Consider the following 16,913-nt stretch of genomic DNA (forward strand, 5'->3'; position numbering starts at 1 on the left):
GAGGATCACAGTTTGAAGCCATCCTGGGCAGCAAAATCCATGAGACTCGTCTCTCCAATTAACCCCCTAAAAATCAGAAATGGAGCTGCAGCTCAAAATGGTAGAGCACTCGTCTTGAGTAAATAAGCTCAGGGACAGCTCGCAGGCCCTGATTTCAAGCCCCAGGACAGACAAAAAAAAAAAAGTTCCATTTCCAAGGTCTCCCAAAATTCAGGAAAGATGAGTCTTGGAGCCCAAAAGGGGGGGGGGAAGGTCAAGAGAGTCAACACCTCTTGACCCTAGGCCTCCTCCTCCCCTCCTCCCAGAGGAGGGCTGCCCAGCAGGTATGGAGCTGGTCCCCTGTGCCAACCACTGCCCGCGCCGCTGCTCAGACCTGCAGGATGGAGTTGTGTGTCATGACGGCCAGCCCTGTCAGCCAGGATGCCGCTGCTCTGAAGGTTCTTGTCACACACACACACACACACACACACACACACACACACACACACACACACACACACACACACACTTTAAGTTTTTGGTTATGGGTCTTAAACTCAGGGCCTAGGCACTGTCAGTCAGCTTTTTTGCTCTAGTGTGCTCCCACTTTGAGTCACAATGCCACTTCTGGGGTGTTTGGTGGCTCATTGGAGATAAGAGTCTCATGGACGGGGCTGGGAAGGTGGCTCAGTGGTAGAGCGCTTGTCTTGCATGCATGAGGCCCTGGGTTCGATTCCTCAGCACCACAGAAGCAAAAAGAAAAAAGCCGGAAGTGGCGCTGTGGCTCAAGTGGTAGAGCACTAGTCTTGAGCTGAAGAGCTGACAGCGCCCACGCCCAGAGTTCAGGCCCCATGACCGGACCCAAAAAAAAAAAAAGAGAGTTTCATGGACTTTGCTGCCTGGGCTGGCTTTGAACTGCGATCTTCACATCTCAGCCTCCTAAGTAGCTAGAGTTACAGGCGTGAGCCACTGGTGATGGGCTGTTACAGGCCCTTTATACATATTAGGGTAGCTCAGGGGCCAGCGCTAGCCTCTGAGGAGCACCTCTCCACAGGGTTCCTGGAACAGGATGGGGGCTGTGTGCCTATTAGGCACTGTGAGTGCACAGATGCCCAGGGGCACAGCTGGGCCCCAGGGAGCCAGCACCAGGATGGCTGCAACAACTGTTCCTGCTGGGCCGGACAGCTCTCCTGCACCGCTCAGCTCTGCCCACCGCCCGCCCACTGCGCCTGGAGTCGCTGGTCCACCTGGAGTCCTTGTAGCCACTCATGCGGACCTGCAGGGCGGCAGAGCCGATTCAGGTACGGGCTGCGAGGCTAGGTGCCTCCTCTGCTCCTCTCTTCCTCTGCCAGGTGTGGTTCCCTCCCCGAGAGCGTCCCTGGGCCTCACTCTCACCAGTGAATGACTTCACTCCACTCCATCCCCTAATCCCCATTTCGGGCCTCCCCCATCCAAGGCCCACCCTGAGTGCAGGCAGAGGGTGGGCGGGAGGGGGAGGGGAGGGCCACCCAGGAGCCAGAGGCTGATGAAGGGCCTGAGCTGTTTTTCTCCTCCCATGTCCTCCCATGCCCGTGGCCCTGCCCAGGTCCTCCACGTCAGGGTCATGGGCCCTGGAGTGTCAGGACGAACAGTCACAGAGCCAGCCCTGTCCCCAGCCCCCGTGCCCACCCCTGTGTCTGCATGATGCCCAACCCCGTGTCCTGGGAGACAGCTGGCAGCAAGGAGAGTGTCAGCGGTGGTGAGTGCAGGGGAGGGCAGGGGAGGGGAGGAGAGGGGAGGGGAGGGGAAGGGAGCAGAGGGGAGGGGAGGGGAGGGAGCGGAGCGTGACTTGCTGGAGAACAGTTCTTGAGTCTGGATTCCTCCCCAGCTCCTGCACCCCTGAGGGCGTGATCTGTGAAGACACCCAGTGTGCAGGTCTGTAGTTCATCCCCACCCTTGGCCCTGTCCACCCCGCTGGCCTCAGGCCTGGCAGGCCATCCTCTGTGTGTCCTGCACCCCGCCCCCACCTGCTACCCAAAACCCAACCCTCTGATCTTGGCATTTCTCCGCTGACTTTACTTTGCCCTCCCACAGTGCCTGGGGGCTGGACACTGTGGTCCCCCTGGTCGGACTGTCCTGTCTCCTGCGGAGGTGGAAACCAAGTCCGCACCCGCGCCTGCGTGGAAACAGCCCCTCACCACGGGGACTCTCCGTGCCAGGGTCCGGACACCCAGACCCAGCGCTGTGGGCAGCAGCCGTGTCTGCGGCTGCTGGAGGCCTGCTCCTGGGGCCCATGGGGACCCTGTTCCCGCACCTGTGGCCCAGGCCTGGCCTCCCGCTCTGGGTCCTGCCCTTGCCTGCTGACAGAGGCTGACCCCGGGTGCAACGGCACCTTCCTGCACCTGGACACCCAGGCCTGCTACCCAGGGCCCTGCCTGGGTGAGCGTGACCCAGAAATGGGGCCCCTCCCGCAGTTTCCTATGTTGGCAATTCAGGGAATTGTATGTTGCCTCGCCCCACCCTACCCCTCCTCCCCCAACTTCTTGCCTGATTCCTTTCCTCTCTGCCATCTCTTCCCTTCAGAAGCCTTTAGCACATGGCCTCCTTGCCAGACGAGAGGAGTTCAGCCAAAAAAAGGCCTTTCTGAAGGCTTAGTCCCAGCTGGGGTAGTAGGAAGGGAGGTCCTGGGGGAGCCCAGAGGGCCCCGGCCCAGCTGACATCCCCCCCTGCCCCAGAGGACTGTGTGTGGAGCCGCTGGAGCAGCTGGACCCGCTGCTCGTGCCAGGTGTTGGTGCAGCAGCGCTACCGACACCAGAGACCAGTGCCCAGCCGGGCTGGCCAGGGCACACCTTGCACACGTCTCGATGGCCATTTCCGGCCCTGCCCCATCAGCAACTGCTCGGGTGAGGCCCAGTAGCAGAAGCCAGGGAGCTGAACAGGGCCAGTAGCAGTTCCCTTACACAGATCCAATACCTCAGGCCGCACTGAGCCTGGCCCTCCGCATCCAGTGGCCCCCTGGGCTCCCCAATTCTCATAGCTGTTCAGCACCATCTTCTTGCTTTGCAGCTGCTGGTCCCCACTGTGTGTCCTGTGTGCCCACAGGACAGCATGTGTTGGCTAGCTTCTGTTGAAACTGGCCACTGTCTTGCCCTTAAACACACACAGACCATCTGCCAATTCTAGGAGCACCCACCAATCCCCTAACTCTTGAACTCCCCTCCCTCCCTCCATGCTGCCCTTCCCTCCCGCGCCCCCCCCCCCCCCCACACACAGAAGTTGAACAGGTACCACATGGGGAGGGGACAGGGACATGTCTGTCCTGTGGCAGACAGCAGGGGGCAGTAGTGTTCTCTCCCCAGGGGAGGCCCAGGAAGCATTTGCTGAAGTACAGGAAGGTGTCCCTCCCTGGCTGTCCCCTTACCAGCCAGCTTCTCCTCCCCTTCCCAGAAGATGGCTGCACCCCTCCTTTTGAGTTCCAGGCCTGCGGCTCCCCCTGTGCCGGGCTCTGTACCACACACCTGCGTGGCCAACTCTGCCAGGACCTGCCACCCTGCCAGCCTGGTTGCTACTGTCCCAAGGTGAGGGCTAGGATAAGAGCGCTCTCTGTCCACCCATACTATCCCTTACCATGGTGACCCCATCTTCACTGCCCTGTCTATCCATTCAGCAACCTGTGCAGTCCGGCTTACCTCATATCCCCCACGCTGTCCTGATCTGTCTGTCCTGCGCAGGGGCTGCTGGAGCAGGCCGGGGGCTGTATTCTCCCAGAACAGTGTAACTGTTGGCACACCTCAGAAGAGGGGACTGCGGTGACTCTGGCCCCTGGAGAAAAACTCCAGCTGGGCTGTAAGGAATGGTGAGTGATGGGAGAAAAGGGAGACAAAGGGTAAGGCCAAGGGAAGAGGCCGGGTCCTGAGGACCAGCCTGACCCAGCAGAGCCCAGCTAAATCCCTTGGGCCCAGCCCAGCCTAGGAGCAAATGGCCCAAGATGCCGGATGTTGGTCTTCCCTCATCCTGCTTCAATATACCTTGAGCTCAGGCTCCCCTAAATACACCCCTACCCTCCAGCTTTGGGCTGGGTCCTGCCTCCAGAGCCAACCCTGCTGTCCCCTCCCACAGCGAATGCCGGCGTGGCGAGCTGCAGTGTACCAGCCGGGGCTGTGAAGGTAACTGGTCTCTGGACACCACAGTCCATGTTCATTCAGGGCTCAGGGCTTCAGGACATGGAACTTTCCAGGCTAAAACCAGGACCATCATACAAACAGGGGCCCTACCCAGCCCCTCTCCGACCCCCTCCTTTCCTATTTCCTATTCTGTATTTATTTATTTATTTATTTATTTATTTATTTATTTATTTATTTATTTATTGGTCAGTTCTGAGGCTTAAACTCAGGCAGGGTCCAGGCACTGTCCCTGAGTTCTTTTTGCTCAAGGCTAGCACTCTACCACTTTGAGCTACAGCTCCACTTCTGGTATTCAGCTGGCTTTGAACCGTGATCCTCAGAACTCAGCCATCTGAGTCGCTAGGATTACAAGTGTAAGCCATTGGTGCCCAGCCATATTTCTGATTCATCTTGGTCATAGCCCTGAGCCCTCTTGACTCCCTGCCTCCTGGGTTTCCGGGTTGAGGGTCCCTGTCGAGGGAACCGACATCCTGCCCTTCTAGGTCTTCTGCCTCTGAGTGGCTGGTCCGAGTGGTCGCCCTGTGGGCCTTGCCTACCCCGAAGTGCCCTGGCCTCAGTCTCCAGGATCACTCTGGGGGGTCACTGGCCTCCGAACACAGCAGACCCCTCTTTAGCCTCCACCCCTCTGCTGGCTTCGGAGCAGCACCGACACCGCCTCTGCCTGGACCCTGAAACAGGGTTGCCCTGGGCCGGGGACCCGCACCTATGCACGGCACCCCTCAGCCAGCACCGCGTCTGCTCTGACCCGGATGCCTGCCAAGGTAACGAGGAGGGGCGAAGCCAACCAGCAAGAGGGGGCCTGGAACTCCTGGTGGTCAGGAGGGCTGACAGCCTCACCCATGGGCAGCAGTCAGCCAACCTGAAAAACCCTTCTGCGAGGGCTGGCAGCTGTGAGGCCGAGGTAGAGGCCAAGCAGCAGCGGAAAAGAAGGGGAGCTGGGGGGGGCCGGGGCATGCGTGCAGGGGTGGGGTGGACACGGGATGCCAGAGGGTCAGTGGGGCCTTGGCCCTGACTTCCATTTTGTTTTCCTCAGACTTATGCCAGTGGAATCCCTGGGGGCCCTGGAGCTCCTGCCAGGTGCCCTGCAATGGGGGCTTCCGGCTGCGCTGGAGAGAGGCAGGGGCGCCCCCTGGGGGAGGCTGCCGAGGGCCATGGGGTCAGACCGAGAGCTGCAATATGGGGTCCTGCCCAGGTAACCACCGTCCCGTCATCCAGGGGGCACCAGGACTGGAACACTGGAAATGCATCTGAAGGAGTTGGTGCCACTGCCCTGGAGATGTGTGGTGGAAGGGGTGGGTACTTCCTGGGGACCAGGAGTGTCCCCCACACAGATTTCTGAACCCCAGGGGAGACCTGTGAGACTCGGGGTTCGGTGTCCACCCTTGACTGTGCCAACAAGTGCCCTCGCAGCTGCATCGACCTCTGGGACCGGGTGCAGTGTCTGCAAGGACCGTGCAGCCCAGGTAGCTGGCCAGAAAGTGTGTGGGCAGTGGGGGGGGGGCAGAGGCGGAGCGGGGGAAGGCTCAGAACCCCAGATCATTATAAAAGCAGGAAAATGAGGCCTTGGGTCACTTTCAGTGAGTGGCTGTGAGTGGTACACAGAGTGAGATGACAAGACCTGCCGTGTCCATGCAGTGTGCAGAGGGTACACAGGGTGGGGTAGAGAGGCCCCTCCCACATGGGGTGGGGTAGAGAGGCCCCTCCCACATGGGGCGGGGTAGAGAGGCCCCTCCCACATGGGGGCGGGGTAGAGAGGCCCCTCCCACATGGGGGCGGGGTAGAGAGGCCCCTCCCACATGGGGGCGGGGTAGAGAGGCTCCTCTCACAAAGGGCCACCAAGGGAGACCAGGTATTGGACCCAGTCTAGAGGGACCCCACAATAAGCCTTGCCCAGCACTGAATCCTTTTTATTCGTGTATAAATCCTTTAATGGGTATAATCCTTTAATGGGTATATAAATAATGGCTTCGTGTGATATTTTCATGCATATATATATATATATTATATAATGTACTTTGATCATACCCACCTTCCCTTTTGCCCTCTCTCACCACCCCCATGTTCTTTCTCTTCCCTAATAGTCACACTTCTACTTTCATGTTCCTTACAAGCACTGGCTCTTTTCCCTTCTTCTTTTTCTTTGCGTGTGTATGCTAGTACTGGGGTTTGAATTCAGGGCCTGGGCATTGTCTCTTTAGCTTTATCAACCATAGCTGGCACTCTACCACTTGAGCCACAGCTCCACTTCTGGCTTTTTGGTGGTTCATTGGAGATAAGCGTCTTACAGACTTTCTTGTCCATAAGATGTGGTGTCAAACCACGATGCTCAGATCTCAGCCTCCGGAGATTAGGAGTACATGTGTGAGCCACCAGCACCTGGCTCAAACTCTGCATCCTGCTTATCCTTCCCACTCCCGCCCCCAGGCTGCCGATGTCCCCCTGGGCAGCTGGTGCAGGATGGACATTGTGTGCCCATCTCCTCTTGCCGCTGTGGTCTCCCCAGCACCAATGCATCGTCGGAGCTGGCTCCTGCCCAGGTGGTCCAGCTAGACTGCCGGAACTGGTATGCTGCCGTGATGGCCAGCGGGGCTGGGGACTTCTGGGGTGGGAGGCCCGGGGCAGGGTGGGGCCCACGGGCACCCCTGTGAGCTGCAGCTCTGTCTTCCAATGCGGAGCCTGAGCCCTTGCTGCACTGTGCACAGCACCTGCGTCAATGGGTCCTTGCTGTGCACACACCAAGAATGTCCAGACCTAGGCCCTTGGTCAGCCTGGAGCCCGTGCTCGGCCTCCTGTGGTGGGGGTACCATGGAACGCCATCAGAGCTGCGAGGAACATCCTTCGGGGGCACCGTGCCAAGCCCAGGTCACAGAACAGCAGCAGGAGTGTAACCTGCGGCCCTGCCCTGGTGAGCTCCCGGGCCTGCGGTGTGCCCGTCCCCCATTGCTCCTGGGTCCAGGCTCTGAGGTTGGGAGGTAGGAAAAGAGGTTCAGCGGCAGACTTTTCCCGTGTGCTCCCACAGACTGTCCCCCTGGCCAGGTGCTCAGTGCCTGTGCCACCGTGTGCCCGAGTCTCTGCTCACACCTGCAGCCGGGCACTGCCTGTGAGCGGGGACCCTGCCAGCTTGGCTGTGGCTGCCCCGGGGGACAGGTGAGAGCTGGGGTTGGGTCCTGGTTCCTTGGGGGAGGGAGGCGGGGGAGAGGGGGAGCAGCGGGCGGTGATCTGAGTCTAACAGCCTCCCAAACTCAGCTGCTGCTCAACGGCACCTGTGTGCCCCCCGAAGCCTGCCCCTGCACCCAGCTTTCTCTGCCCTGGGGCCTCACTCTCCCTCCCCAAGAGCAGGCCCAGGAGCTGCCCGCCGGGACTGTGCTCACCAGGAACTGCACGCGCTGGTGAGGCCCAGGGCTTGAGCTGGGGAGGGGGCAGGCTGTGGGCAGAGCCATGGGGAAGAGGGCCAGGGGTTCACTGAGCTGTGCTTTCTGTCTTCTCAGCATCTGCCAAGCTGGAGCCTTCAGCTGCTCCCCCACTGACTGTCAGGGTAAGGCTGTGCACATCAAGGTCAAAGTCAAGGTCAGGCCTGGAGCAGGGGAGTGGGGTCTCGTCTGTGACCCACACTAAGCTACCTCCGTTTGGAAACCTCCCTCCCTGACTGTGTCCACCTGCTCATGGGGGCATTCACCAACTAGGGTTTTGCTCACAAAGCCAGGGCTGCGGAGGGCCAACAAGTGGAAGGTTCTTTCCCGCAGAGCAGTAAGCAGAAACAAGGAGCCGAGCCTGGCAGACCCTAGGCCTGGTGTATTTGCCCGATGTGGTGTTGCCCCACTGCGTGCCCACCACTGCCATGCTGGGTCCTGTGAGTTCAGGCATGGCCTGGCTAGCCCCTGGTGGAGGATGGGTGACTCAGAGTGTCTGCCAAGCAGGAGGTGCTCATGGGCCCCAGGAATCCACGTGGGCCCCGGGAATTCAGAGGTCAGGGTTGGTGGGTTGATCAGGCGGTGACACCTTGACTGGATCCTAGTATTTGGGGGTGGATCAGAGTAAAAGGTATAGCTGAGGGCTGCCTGAGCCCAGAGGGCAGGGGGAGGAGGAAAGGAGGGAGGGATCTAGGCTGGCTCTCAGGCTGATCTGAGAGCTGAGCGGGTGGATGGTCTTCTCTGCAGAGTGCCCCCCTGGGGAAATGTGGCAGCAGGTGGCCCCCGGCGGTCTGGGGCCCTGTGAGCGGACTTGCGCAGAGATAAACGCCACCGAGGCGCAGAGCAACTGCAGTGGCTCGCCAGTCTCGGCCTGTGTGTGTCGGCAAGGGTACTTCCGCAGCCGGGCAGGCCCCTGCGTCCCTGCAGACCACTGCGAGTGCTGGCACCACGGGCACGCCCATCTGGTGAGACACTCCACCCCTGTTGCCAGCCTCCCCTTCCAGACCTCAGGCCTCCCATCTTGACTTCCCTTATTCCACTCCACAGCAGTTGGGGCAGGGGGCGGGTTGGCATTCTCTCTCATGGGACAGTGTTTGGATCTTGCTCTAGCCCATTGCATTGCTTCCTGAGATTCTCACTGCCAGACTCCAGTCCTAGTTCATTTTCCTGGTGGGACTCCCCCCCCCCCCCACCCAAGCATCAGGGTATTATGGGAAATTGGGAGAGACCAAGAGGAAGCTTCCCCCTCCCCCTTCTCCCCAGCCTGGATCTGAATGGGAGGAAGCCTGTGAGCGCTGCCGTTGCCTTGGTGGGAAGAGTATCTGCAGCCAGCACTGTCCCCGCCTGGCCTGTGCTCAGGTACCATGGTAGCCCTGTGGCCTCCTGGATGGTGCCGGGCTCCTCCCTGAGGTCCTCCTCCAGAGCTGGTCCTAGAGTGAGAAAAGTCAGTGCGGGGGATGCCAGCACCACCCTCATGGAGCGCTTCCTCTGCAGGAGGAAGTGCTGGTCCAGGAGCCTGGGCGCTGTTGTCCCGCCTGTCACCGGAAGACCCTGGGTATGGAGGGCATTGGCTGCTCCTACTGTGTCTCTCCCTGGTCCTGGATCATTCCAACGGTCCTTACACCCAGCCCTTCTAGACGGGCCTGGGCCTGCCTTCCTCCAGGGCTTGGCAGGGTGAACGTCACATAGCTGGCCTCCCCTCCTCCATGGGCTCCAGCAGCCCCAGCCACTGCTGCCACCCAGGCCCCCTCAGTCACAGCCCCCCCCCCTCGGCCTTGTCCCTTCCTCCTGCCCATGTGGCTGTCCTTACCCGCAGAGGAGCAGCTGGCCTCCTGCCGGCACCTCACAGAGCTTCGCAACCTCACCAAGGGACCCTGCCGCCTGGACCAGGTAGAAGTGAGCTACTGCAGTGGGCACTGCCCATCCAGCACCAACGTCATGCCTGAGGTGAGCTGGGGCGCTACACGGGTCTGGGAGGGGTCACCCCGAGCCGCTGAGGACATACTGCCAGCTTCAGACCTGGGAAAGCCCAGAGAACACAAGAGATAGGGCCCACTCTCACAGAGCTTACAGTCGCGAGGGGCTACAGAGGGCCAGAGCCTTCCACCAAGGTGTGGGGGGGAGGGGGCTTGATACCTACAGTGACCTCACACAATCCCCTCCGCCCACTGTGCCTCTGAAGACAAGCTAGGCTGAGCAATGGTGGCTCACGCCTGTCATCCTAGCCACTCAGGAGGCTGAGATCTGAGGATCATGGTTCAAAGCCAGCCCAGGCAGGAAAGTCTGTGAGGCCTATCTCCAGTTAACCACCAAAAAGTCCAAAAATGGAGTTGTAGCTCAAATGGTAAAGTGCCAGCCTTAAGTGGAAAGGCTAAGGGACAGAGCCCAGTCTGTGAGTTCAAGCCCCAGAACTGGCACCAGAAGGAAGGGAGGGAGGGAGGAAGGGAGGGAGGGAGGGAAAGAAAGAAAGAAGACAACTCAGGACACCCTAAAGAAAAACCTGGAGGTTGGAGACAAACTCTGGAGTCAGAGTCCCTCACATTGAGAGCCAAAGGTGAAGAGGCTGACACTGCGCAAGCTCTCTTAAGACCCAGAAGCAAGCCCACCCACAGTTAGAATCTGCTTAGGGGCCTCTGGCCCTGACTTCTCTATCCCTGTATACTACCAGCGTTCTCTCGGGATGGAGACCCAGCCCACCCTCTGGAAGCTCCCGGAGCCCCGCCTCTCCTCACCTGTACTCAGAGGCCATTCTCCTGCCTCTGCCCACCTGAGTTATCTAGCCTGAGCCCTGGAGGCCCTGCCCCTGACTCCTCAGTCGCACTGCTGCTCCTCTGGGTGCCTGCACTCCCTTGTGGATGCTTTCTTAAGCCCCTTAGTGAGGAAAAGCACGGGGCTTGGAGATAGAATCGTTTTGTGCCTGGTGTTGTGTGAGTTGATACCTGTCCCAAAGCAGAGTTGTAAATACAGTTGCAGGTAAAATTATCTCGCGCTCCTGGGATTCACAAAAGGGGCTCTGTAGCTTCGGGGCAGGAGGGTCTGCCCAGGAGTGCTCTCTTGGTACTTAGGATGGCAACTTGCTGCCTGTGATTATTTGCCCATTTGTTCCTTTGGTGCCAATGCTGGGGTTTGAACTCAAGGCACCGTCCCTGTAGCTTTTTGCTCAAGGCTAGCGCTCTACCATTGAGGTACAGCTCCACTTCGGGCTCTCTGGTGTTTAGTTGGGCTTTCCTGCCACAGGCTGATTTTGAAGGGTGATCCTCAGATCTCAGGCTCCTGAGTAGCTAGGATTGCAGGTATTTGTTTAAATTGCAGTCAGTATACATTCAGGCTGGAGGGGAGTGGAGGAGTCGGAGTCCTCCGGAGGCCGGCTTGGCTGAGGACTGTGATGTGGCCCTCCTGTTTGAGGGGAGGAAACTCAACCGAACCCCTCTCCAGTTCAGCCACCTCCTCTCACCCAGGAGCCGTACCTACACAGCCAGTGCGACTGCTGTAGCTACCGCCTGGACCCAGACAGCCCAGTGAGGATCCTGAACCTGCGCTGTCCTGGCGGCCGCACAGAGCCAGTGGTGTTACCTGTCATCCACAGCTGCCAGTGCAGTGCCTGCCAAGGTGGGTCTGGGGGAGGGAGGAGCTCCTGGGGGAGGGGGTGGGGCCTGGTCAGAGGCGGGGCTCTGCAGCTTGGGAAGTGGCTGGCAGGATAGGAGTAAAACCTCCTAGGAGCACACACAGAGTACCTCACCCCCTTCTTCCTCAGCTCCCTCCCATCTGAGCCTCGCCGTTTTCTCCACACCAGGATGATTTCTTCTCCGATCATACATAAACCTGGATGTTTGGAGTAAATCATACCTGGTTCAAGTGCTAGCCCATCTGTTCCCTTGTTGAGTCCTGGTGACCTCATCTTTTAGATGGGGGCCTTGGGGGGATGCATGCGTGTGAAGTACCTGGCAGGTGCGCCATGCTGCTCATCGGTGACTGTGTTTGAGAACTGAAACCATGCCGTGCGGCTGCTGAGGGACGGGCACGGCTCCACTCGAGTGGAGCGCAGTGGAAGAGCTGGATTGGCTCTGTGCTTCCTCCTGGCAGCTGTACCTTCACACTGGCCTTCAGCTTTTCCCCACTGCATCTCACGGCCTCTCTTACTAACCCATCTCTCTCTGTGTCTCTTGTCCCCTAGGAAGTGACTTCTCAAAGCACTGACAGGCTCTGCCAGTTGCATCCACTGCTGTCCCTCGTGGGGCCAGAGGGCTCGTTAACACTGATCCCTTCTTCCACTGCCCAGTTGCCCACTTCCCAGCAGATCCATGCTAGGGCAGTAGCATGCCCAAATAAAGTAACACTGGCAGCAAGTGTGTGTGTGTAGTCTTCATTCTGGGGTCTAGTCTTGCTTGGGTCTGTGCAAGGACTTTGCCTTCTGTGTTCCCTCTGAATTCACTCTAGATTCACTGGGACGCCCATCATGACTAGTGAGCCTGGGAAGGTCACGTCCCATAACTGCCTGTTTCCGGTCTGGAGAAGGACAAGGTGAATATGAAGTGTGAGATCTGCTGTATTAGACATCTCTAGTGCCCCACGTCCTATCTGTCCATCCAGCTGCCACATGGCAGATAATATCATGGTAACTCAGGCTGAGATTTCCTCCCTCTGCTCCTCCTCCTCCTCTTCCTCTTTTTCACAAAAGTTTTATTAAAGTATAACTTACATAGTAAGAAACACACTCATTTTGTTTACGCTTCAATGACTTTTATAGAAAGTGAATTTTACACAATCACCACAATTCAATTTTAGAATATTTCCATCATTTCATGCCCATTTGCAACCAATCTCTCCCACTTCCTGCACATGAAAAACCACTAAACTGAATTCCAGTTCCACAAATTTGCCTATTCTGGACATTTTGTGTCCAGAGTCTCTCACTTACCCTGATGGTTTTGAGATTCATTCACATGACAACATATGACACTTTGCTTCTTTATAGTGCTGAAACAGTAATGTTTAACTATTTTACTGTTTTAACTATTTAATACATTTTCTATCCAGGTTCTGGACATTCAGGTTCTTTGTGGGAGAGGGTCTATTATGAATAAAGCTATAACTAACATTTTTACATGAACCTATATGGGCTTAGGTTTTTATTTCTCTCCCATATATTATAAGTGAAATTTCTAGATTATATGATAACTTTTTCTGGGTCATATGTTAACTTTACAAGTTAATTTTTGCTCCTTTGTGCCAGTACTGGGGCTTGAACTCAAAGCCTGGCCACTGTCCCTTAGGTAGCTTTCTCTACTCAGGATTGGCACTGTATCACTTTCTGGCTTTTTGGTGATTAGAGATAAGAGTCTCATGAACTCTCCTGCTGGGGCTGGCTTGGAATCACATTACTCAAATCTCAGCCTCCTGAATGGCTAGGCTTACAGGCACGAGCCACTGGTGTGCCTGGCATTTTTTTAAGAAACTGTTTTCTAAAACAACTGTATCATTTTGCATTCCCACCAGCATTGCACAAGAGTTCCAGTTTCTCCATATCTTTGGCAATAGTTGTAATTATCTTTGTGGAGTGCTCAACACTGACTATATCTGATTTGACTTGGGGCTACATGGTCCCAGTTTTCCCCTCCCATTCCCACCTGCAAGTTGTATAGTTCATTTTCAACAGTGTCCAGTGAGTATCACTGCTGCATTTGTTCACCCTTTGTCCCTGTTTCTGTGCCCCCTTACCCTCCCAAAGACAGATAAATGAGTAAATAGGAAAAAATGGGAAGAAAACAACAACAACAATAATAATAACAATAACCTCTTATTTGCATTTCTTGGAGTTAATCTCAATATATATTATTTTATATGATCAGAGGCACGTAGACATTGTACCTTTGGGTTCCTCCCCTAAGAGTATCCTCCTTAGGTCTCACTGTGTGTACCTAGTGTCCTAAATAATTTATCATGTCTTGGTGTCTTTTTAGATCTAGCTTCCACATATATCAGAAAACATGCGCTGTTTGTCTCTCTGAGCTTATCTTACCTCATTTAAAATGATTTGTTCTAGGTCCACCGATTTTCCTGAAAATGATATAATATTCTTTCTAGAGTCTGGGTAAAATTCCATTATGTATAGCTACCACATTTTTTTGGATCTGCTCATCTATTATGGGCATCTGAGCTGTTTCCATAACTTGGTTCTTGTGAATAGTGCAGCAACAAACATGGATGTGCCAGTGTGTTTACAGTATCTTGGCTTGTGATGTTTGGGGTAGATGCTCAGGAGTGGTATGGCTGGGTCTTAGGGAAGGTCTTTGTTTAGTATTTTTGAGGAACTTCCAGACGGCTATCCAGAGTGGTTGTATAGTTTACATTCCCACCAGCAGTGTAATAGGGTTTCTTTTCCCCCACATGCCCATCAACATATGTTGGTGTTCGAATTCACAATGTTGGCCAGTCTAACTGGGGTGAGATGGTGTCTTAGAATTGTTTTGATTTGCATTTCCTTTATGGAAAGGGACGTTGAGCATTTCCTCATGTGTTTCTTTGCCATTCTTCCCTCTCCTTCTGAGAAGTCTCTCTTTAGTTCCTTTGCCTACTTAGTGATTGGTTTATTAGGTTTGGAGGGGTCAGTGTCTTGAGCTCCTTGTACATTTTGGATATTAGGTCTTTGCTGGATGTATTACTGGTAAAATCTTCTCCAGTCTGTTGTTTGTCTTTGTGTTATCATTTTAGATATCTCTATATATATTAAAAATGAAGCAAACTGTTTTGATGATTACTTTACATACTTTTAATGTCATTTAAAGAAGTAAGAAAACACTAGCTGGGCTCTGGTGGCTCACGCCTGTAATCCTAGCTACTCAGGAGGCTGAGATCTGAGGATCGCGGTTCAAAGCCAGCCCGGGCAGGAAAGACCGTGAGACTCCTATCTCCAATAAAACCACCAGAAAACCAGAAGTGGCGCTGTAGCTCAAGTGGTAGAGCGCTCGCCTTGAGCTGAAGAGCTGAGGGACAGCGCCCAGGCCCAGAGTTCAAGCCCCATGACCGACAAAAAAAAAAAAAAAAAAAGAAAGAAAACACACATATATGTCTTTGTCTTGGACCATTTGTGCTGCTATGACAAAGTACCTGAGACTGGGTAACTTATAAGCAATAAAAATTTACTTCTAACAGCCTCACACTGGTGGCTCATACCTGTAATCCTAGCTACTCAGAAGGCTGAGATCTGAGGATCATGGTTCAAAGCCAGCCCAGGCAGGAAAGCCCGTGAGACTCTTATCTCCAATAAACTACCAGAAAACCGAAAGTGGCGCTGTGGCTCAAGTGGTTAAAGCGCTTGCCTTGAACTAAAGAGCTGAAGGACAGCTCCCAGGCCCAGAATTCAAGCCCCACAACTGACCAAAAAGAAATAAAGAAAGAAATTTTACTTCTCACAGTTCTGGAGGCGAAAAAGTTCAAGATAAAAATCCACGATCAATCTGGGGAAACCTGTCTGGTGGGGCTGGGTACTCTTCATCCTCCTATGATGGAAGAGATGGAAGGACCAAAGGGCACATGGAACTATTCTGTTCCCTGGGGTCCCTGCCAGAAAGGCACTAACCAATGGGTACGGGTGTGGTATACAGGCCTAATAAACTCCTAAGTGCCCTGCTTCTGAATACTATTGCCCTCACCTCTTAATACTATTTTCCAACATGAAAACTTTGGAAGAACACATACATTCAAATCATAGCATTTCCCCTATCTCCTTAGTTCTCATAAATTCAATTATCAGTGTTTGAATTGTGACAGGTCTGTCTGCCCCTCCTGCAATGTGAGGGCATCTTTTCCCAAGACCCTGGACTGGACCCCAGCACAGGAAAAAAAGTCTCCATCTTAGACACAGAAAACATTCCTTACTGGATACCAAATTTACTAGTGCCTTGCTCTTTGACTTCCCAGCTTCCAAATCTATGAAAAATAAACTTGTTTTTCTTATAAATTTCCCAGTCTCGGGGAATTTTGTTATCGCAGCAAAAACAGACATCTTCCTTCTTCTAGTCTCTGCTGCCTACTTTTCTCTCTTTCTGTGCTGGGATTGTTACATGCTAGAAGCACTCTAGTGCTGAACCACACCATTCCCGGACCTAAGTCTTTCCCTTTTTTAATGTCATCTATTGTGCGATTGGACTCATCCACCTAAATTTTCCCATGCAATTCATCAACTTAAAGCTCATATCAAACTCTGAAAGGTGATGTGCATCGCCTCCCATATGGTCTTGTGCATTTCCCCAGTATCACTTCCTGTCACTTTCTGTCTTACCCACTGTCACTGTCCTGTCTCTTCTCTTGCTTTACTCAAGTTTCTTATATCTAATTGCTCTTTCTTGTGACACTTTTCTTCCCTTCCTATCTTGATCTGTTTTGTCAGAAGAAAGTGCCATAGTGTGGATGCCAGCATGGTTAGGATCTGGCCAGGGTTCTTTCTCCAGCTTACAGAAGGCCACCTTCTCACTGTGACCTCACATGGTGGAGACAAAGCAAGTTCTCTGGTGTCTCTTCTCAAAAGGTCACTCATCCCATCATGAGAGTCTTGCCTTCCTGACTTCATCTAAATCTAATGACCTCCCAAAGACCCACCTCCAAATACCATCACAAGGGGAATTTCCACAGAAGCACCAGCAGGGGTGACAGGTCCATAGCATCTCCTTTACCTGGTTAATTCCTACCTCTTATTTTAATTCAGTTCAGGTACTATTTCTTCACCACCTCACAAGAAGATGACCAAGACTGCCTTAATCCTGCACTGTCCTCATTTATTTCTTTAGATTTTTTTTTTTTTAACAAGATGTGAGGCTTGAGTTCAGGGCCTGGGCACTGTCCCTGAACTTCTTTCATTCAAGGTTAGCACTCTGCCACTTGAGCCACAGTGCCACTGTGGCCTTTACTGATTATTTGGTACTGAGGAATCAAACCCAGGGCTTCATGCATTATTGATTGGCGGCCAACTTTCTGGGGCCTGGCGGCTTGTTCTGCCTGGCCATCTGAGTTTCAAGGTCTTCCTGATCTGGCCTGACCATGAGCATCAACCCCCTTACCATAAATGTCCTAATTATATCTCACTGACTATGCAGTTTCCGGGTTCCTCTTCTTGCAGGCTTCTTCCTCTATAACTACTCCCCTAGCTTAATGGCTTATTCTGATGGGCACAGCCTCACAGCCTTGCTGGTATTAAACTTTTCCTCCCCGCTTGGACATGTGTGGCCTACTTTATCCAGTTAAGACGTCTAACATACATGCCAGGCAAGCACTCTACCACGAAGCCACATTCCCAGCTCTTTTTTGGAATTTTTTAAAATGCTGTAATTCAGTTTCTTGTCTGTTTCCCTGATAGATGAGTTCT

At 54.3% G+C, this 16,913-nt stretch overlaps 1 protein-coding gene across 1 annotated transcript in view; it reads left to right on the plus strand.

The window, feature by feature from the left end:
* LOC138809913 (SCO-spondin-like) overlaps positions 1-11,408 on the plus strand; it is a 53,706-nt gene extending 42,298 nt beyond the window's left edge. Inside the window, exons 81-103 of the mRNA XM_069997027.1 lie at positions 306-437; positions 1,034-1,280; positions 1,565-1,717; positions 1,847-1,893; positions 2,053-2,397; positions 2,694-2,861; positions 3,406-3,536; positions 3,690-3,814; positions 4,078-4,124; positions 4,625-4,903; positions 5,176-5,334; positions 5,489-5,605; positions 6,567-6,705; positions 6,845-7,047; positions 7,162-7,289; positions 7,389-7,531; positions 7,631-7,677; positions 8,300-8,517; positions 8,816-8,911; positions 9,047-9,107; positions 9,369-9,499; positions 11,011-11,161; positions 11,307-11,408. Coding sequence (XP_069853128.1) covers positions 306-437; positions 1,034-1,280; positions 1,565-1,717; positions 1,847-1,893; positions 2,053-2,397; positions 2,694-2,861; positions 3,406-3,536; positions 3,690-3,814; positions 4,078-4,124; positions 4,625-4,903; positions 5,176-5,334; positions 5,489-5,605; positions 6,567-6,705; positions 6,845-7,047; positions 7,162-7,289; positions 7,389-7,531; positions 7,631-7,677; positions 8,300-8,517; positions 8,816-8,911; positions 9,047-9,107; positions 9,369-9,499; positions 11,011-11,161; positions 11,307-11,350 — 3,311 coding nt within the window. The 3' untranslated portion in view covers positions 11,351-11,408. The remainder of the gene's footprint in view (positions 1-305; positions 438-1,033; positions 1,281-1,564; positions 1,718-1,846; positions 1,894-2,052; positions 2,398-2,693; positions 2,862-3,405; positions 3,537-3,689; positions 3,815-4,077; positions 4,125-4,624; positions 4,904-5,175; positions 5,335-5,488; positions 5,606-6,566; positions 6,706-6,844; positions 7,048-7,161; positions 7,290-7,388; positions 7,532-7,630; positions 7,678-8,299; positions 8,518-8,815; positions 8,912-9,046; positions 9,108-9,368; positions 9,500-11,010; positions 11,162-11,306) is intronic.
* Positions 11,409-16,913: the final 5,505 nt, after the last annotated feature.

Source organism: Dipodomys merriami, unplaced genomic scaffold, assembly GCF_024711535.1.
Source record: "Dipodomys merriami isolate MVZ:Mamm:240054 unplaced genomic scaffold, mDipMer1.0.p SCAF_5, whole genome shotgun sequence".
Taxonomy (NCBI): domain Eukaryota; kingdom Metazoa; phylum Chordata; class Mammalia; order Rodentia; family Heteromyidae; genus Dipodomys; species Dipodomys merriami.